The 4,402-nt window shown below is 56.8% G+C and overlaps 1 protein-coding gene across 1 annotated transcript in view; it reads left to right on the top strand.

The window, feature by feature from the left end:
* The first annotated feature begins 6 nt into the window (after positions 1-6).
* The window catches only part of PKDCC (protein kinase domain containing, cytoplasmic), a 9,567-nt gene continuing 5,171 nt past the window's right edge, over positions 7-4,402 (top strand). Inside the window, exons 1-2 of the mRNA XM_008052086.1 lie at positions 7-57; positions 4,094-4,216. Coding sequence (XP_008050277.1) covers positions 16-57; positions 4,094-4,216 — 165 coding nt within the window. The 5' untranslated portion in view covers positions 7-15. The remainder of the gene's footprint in view (positions 58-4,093; positions 4,217-4,402) is intronic.

Raw genomic sequence — 4,402 nt, 5'->3', positions numbered from 1 at the left:
AAGCTGCTCAAGGAGATGGTGCTGCTGGAGCGGCTGCGGCACCCCAACGTGCTGCAGGTACGAGGGCGGGGTGCGGGCGTGCGGGTGGCGGCCGGAGCGCCCACGCCGGGTCACTGGGGCCGGAAGAGAATCCCTGGGTCTCTGGCGAGCGAGGCGGAGCGCCAGGGGCTGTGCCCCGAGCTAGGCGCAGAGCCCGGCCCCTGGCGCTGCCCACCGCACCACCCGGCCTCTCACTCCCGGGTGGGCGTCCCTCTACCGAGGGACTCCTGGGTTTCTCGGCTTCCACGCAGCCCTTAAAAACAGACCAGGACAGGGATTCCCAAAACTCAAGGGCTGGGGCAGTCCGTTAGGACTCGGGACCCTGCTCGTGGCTGGAACTAGGTTGTACATACTACCCCAAGCCAAAATGACCCCAAGCCAAGACACCTGAGTCAGAATCCCAGCTGCGCAATAGGGTCTCGCTTCTTGTTGGAATCTGGACCCCACTTCTCTCAACTTCCAGGGGCTTGTCTGGCTTTGAAGCTGGGGTGGGACTGCAGTCGGGTTGGAGAGACTGGAAAGAGACCGTGTGTCAGGCTGGACTCCCAGAGAGTCCTCCACTCCCCAACCCAGAAGACACTGAAAGGGGGTGGGTAGTAGGCCAGAAAATTCACAGCCTTTCCCAGGAGTGAACCTGGGGTTCCCTGGGCCTTAAAGCGGGTCCTTGAGCCCCTGGGGAGTCTCGGGGTCTTCGCTCAGTGGACAGACGGAGGGAGGGCCTAAGTGTCACACCATCTGAGCGTTTGTAGCCAGGAGCCTGGAAGGCTGAGAGGCCAGTGCCTGGAGTCCTTGCTCAGTGGATACCACCTCCCCTGTGCACTGGAGGACAGACTGGAGAGATGAGCCCAAGCTAGACTTAGAGTGGGCCTCTCCCAATCCCAGCACGCCCCCCCCATACCCCACTTCCTCTCCCCCCGAGTCCCCATCCCAGGATTAGACAGACCGTTTTCTTGGCACATGTCTGAGCAGACTGAGAGGGGAATCCCTGACTGCTCTTGGACTGGTGAACACAGGGTGTGTGCAGACTCCCCAGTGCAGGAATCCTGCCCACACCTTCCACCTCCCAGCCCACTCAACCTGCCCTTCTGCAGCCAGCAGATCTGACTGGAAACCGAGGAGTCCCTCCCTCCTTTCCTTGGGAGTGAGATGGGACCCCAGGCCCAGAGGGATGGGTGGGCATTGCAGAATAGGAGAGACCGAGCGTTTATGTGCCTGCTGGCTCCCAGACTCCCCCAGGACACCCCCGTCCTGGTCAGACGCGTGTGACAGGGTCCTGGGCCCTGGGCTGGTCTCAGAAGGTGTGGCAGAACCAACACTTGTGTGTGGTTCTACTGGCTGCATTGGCTAACACTGTCCTGAGCTTCGGGAGTGAGTGGCTGGTTATGTGGCCATTCTGACTGTGAGGATCTTCTTTGCTTCCCAGGGACTCTTTTGGGAAACCCTGGGGTACCAGCCAGATTCCAAAGGCATGGAGAGTTCTTGAGTGACTTGGCAGGACATCAAGTGTTAGTTAATGGACTCAAGACCCCCTCCCTTAGGACAGGTTTGATATTTGATGTGCTTTCCTATCTCTTAAGGACCTTCTCCCTTCCTCACCCCATTCAAACTTCTGACAAGTATCCAGCTAACTGCTCCTCTCCCCACCACACACAGATCACAGAAAGGTCTTCTCTGTAAGGTCAGCCCCCAGCCCAATTCCGAAGGGGCCAAAGAAAAAAATTACAACGGAACAGTTTTCACCCATTCCCTCACCCAACCAAAACTGGATCTGAACAGAGTTGGCTGTGTGACTCTTGTAGGGGCAGAGACTAGAGAGAGTGGCCCCAGGGCACAAGGGTTGCTAAGGTAGAGAGGGTCCCAAGTCCTTCATGTCCAGGAAGAGTGAAAAGTGGGGGGGTCCCTTAGTGTGAGTTTAGGGACTGCTGTGGGGGTGGGTCCCCCTCCCTCATCCCCAGATCTCCAGGCAAGTGTCCCTCAGGTGTCTTCACTGCCATCTTGCTGACAGGGAAGGCTACGCCAAGGGGTCTTCCTGCTCAGGAGGCTTCAGTGCAGGTGTGCAGGGAACGAGAAATAATGTTGTTTTAATGCCTCTTAATCATTTGAAATTTCAAAACCGTTTGACTGTTGGCTGAACTGGGGAGGAACCAGAGAACATTTCTAGAGTTCTTCGTTGTACAGGCCGCCCAAGGCCCCTCCTTCCCACTGAAGCAGCCCAAACTTGGTGCTGCGGGTCCCGATGGAAAATGTCCAGCATGGCAGGTCCTGCTCTGCCTCTCCCAGCACTTGCTCTAGTTATCAGGGACTGCCTGGGCAAGATCTTTCTATCCATCATCTGTGACCCCTCCCCATCCCACCCCTGACACACTCCTTCACGTGACGTCTCTGTAACCCAGGGTCAAAGGGCACAAGGGTCTTCCATCCCCCACCCCCCTCTCTGTCATCCTGGGGGCCTCAGACCTCAGATGGGCCCCTAGGCCTGCTTGGGCCCAGATTCTAGCCCTGCTAGAGTATATTTCTTCTCCCAAACGAACAAAAGATGTGACTGAAATGCTCAGCCTCACGCTTCCTGGGGGGGGTAATGGTGTCTTTTTATTTTTTTCCTGAGGGGTGTTGATTAATACCTCGTTAACAGCGCATTTAACGACCTCCGGGTGTTTAATAACCTTCAGAAGTTTCCCACAAAGGCTCAGACTCTGGGCAAGAAAATGAGAACCAGGCCCCAGGGCTGCTCCCCTTACCTTCCCCCCACCCCACGGGGCCTGGGGCCTCTCCCTGGACGGATGAGAATGGGTGTGGAGAAAGAGTGAAGGAGCGGGCTACCCCTGGTCCCCTAAGTTGCAACCCAAGCGTGATGCCCTCTGCGGTGCCAGCAGGACTGGGGTGGCCGGCTCCAGGGATGGGGAGCAAACGGGGGACTCCTGGGGAGGGCAGGGAGCAAGTGAGGGCCTGGAGTGGCACAGGGAAGGATGTGAATGATGGCACGAGGGTGACAGTGTGCAGGGACCTCCAACCCAGGGCTTGGCATCCCCCACCCCCACCCTCCACCCTCCACTGAGTAGCTCTCCTCCCTCCCTTGTCTGTCCTGGACAACTTGTGCTTATGTTTCTACCCACGGCGTGCTGCTGTTTTGAGCACCGTCGGAGCCCCCTGGCTGCTGCTGTGTGTGTTGGGAGAGTCCAGGAGAAGCCTGTGGGTGCTGGTGTAGGTGGTAGTGACCGAGGCAAGCTGTGATGCCCAGAAGCCCCTGACCAACTGGTGGTACCGACTCCCTCCCCAGATGACGCAGAGTGGGCAGTTCATTGTGACTGTGCCCCAGAATAACTGTCTTCCTAAGGACCTTCACTCACTCCCAACCTCATTGACAATCACCCACCCACATATGCAAAGAATACCAGTAATGTGCCCCGTAGGTACTTTGTCAATGCTCGTCACCAATCCTGAGGGAACTTGCTTTTCCTGCCACAAGCCACGAACAGAGAAAAAGTGAAGCTGCCAGAGGTGGAAATGAGAAGGAATAGACGGGCATGGAGTTGGGGAGGAGGTGCAGGAATCACTTGCTGGCTTGCGTATGAGAAGCAGTGTTCTTGGGGGGAAAAGCCAGGTTGTGGCGTCGATGGCATAAGCACACATCTTAGTTCCTGTGTTTATTAGCTATGCGACTTCATGCAAGCAAATTCTCTGAGTTGGTTTCCTCGCCTGAAATTGGAGATAATGATAGCACCCTTTGTGCCCACTGGGGTCACCATAAGAAATAAGTTATGCACGTAGAGCATTTAGCATGGCACCTGGCATGTGGTTAATTCATGATGGCCAGACCTGCCCATTTACCTCAGTGGCAAGAAGTGAGGGGCAGACATGGCCAGTGAGAACTCTGGCCGCACGGAAGAGGAGGGCAGGCTTCCCAGGCAACGTGGCAATTCTCTTCTGGTCTGAGCTGAAGCAAAGGCCTGGGGATGGTGGGTGGGGGAGCAGAGGGAGGGAGCATCTGACAGTCCAGCTCTTCTCTCCCCACCCCCACCCTGTGACCTAATGACCTGCCCTCGGCTTCCCCCAGCTCTATGGCTACTGCTACCAGGACAGCGAGGACATCCCAGACACACTGACCACCATCACAGAGCTGGGTGCCCCTGTGGAGATGATCCAGCTGTTGCAGACCTCCTGGGAGGATCGATTTCGAGTGAGCGGGGAGGAGGGTTCGGGCCCTGGGCTCCTTGCGGGATGGCTGTCCCTCAGAAGGCTGGCTCTCCAGGGCAGCGTGGACTCCTCCTGGCTACAGGAAAGGGAGGGAAGGAAGGTGCACAGGCTGACTCGGTCATCAGTCGAGGGTTAAAAAAAAAGCAAGATGTTAAAAAAAAAAAAAAAA

Source organism: Carlito syrichta, unplaced genomic scaffold, assembly GCF_000164805.1.
Source record: "Carlito syrichta isolate Samal-C Ts95f unplaced genomic scaffold, Tarsius_syrichta-2.0.1 Scaffold68360, whole genome shotgun sequence".
In the NCBI taxonomy this organism is placed as follows: domain Eukaryota; kingdom Metazoa; phylum Chordata; class Mammalia; order Primates; family Tarsiidae; genus Carlito; species Carlito syrichta.
This window is presented reverse-complemented; position numbering and strand designations above follow the sequence as displayed.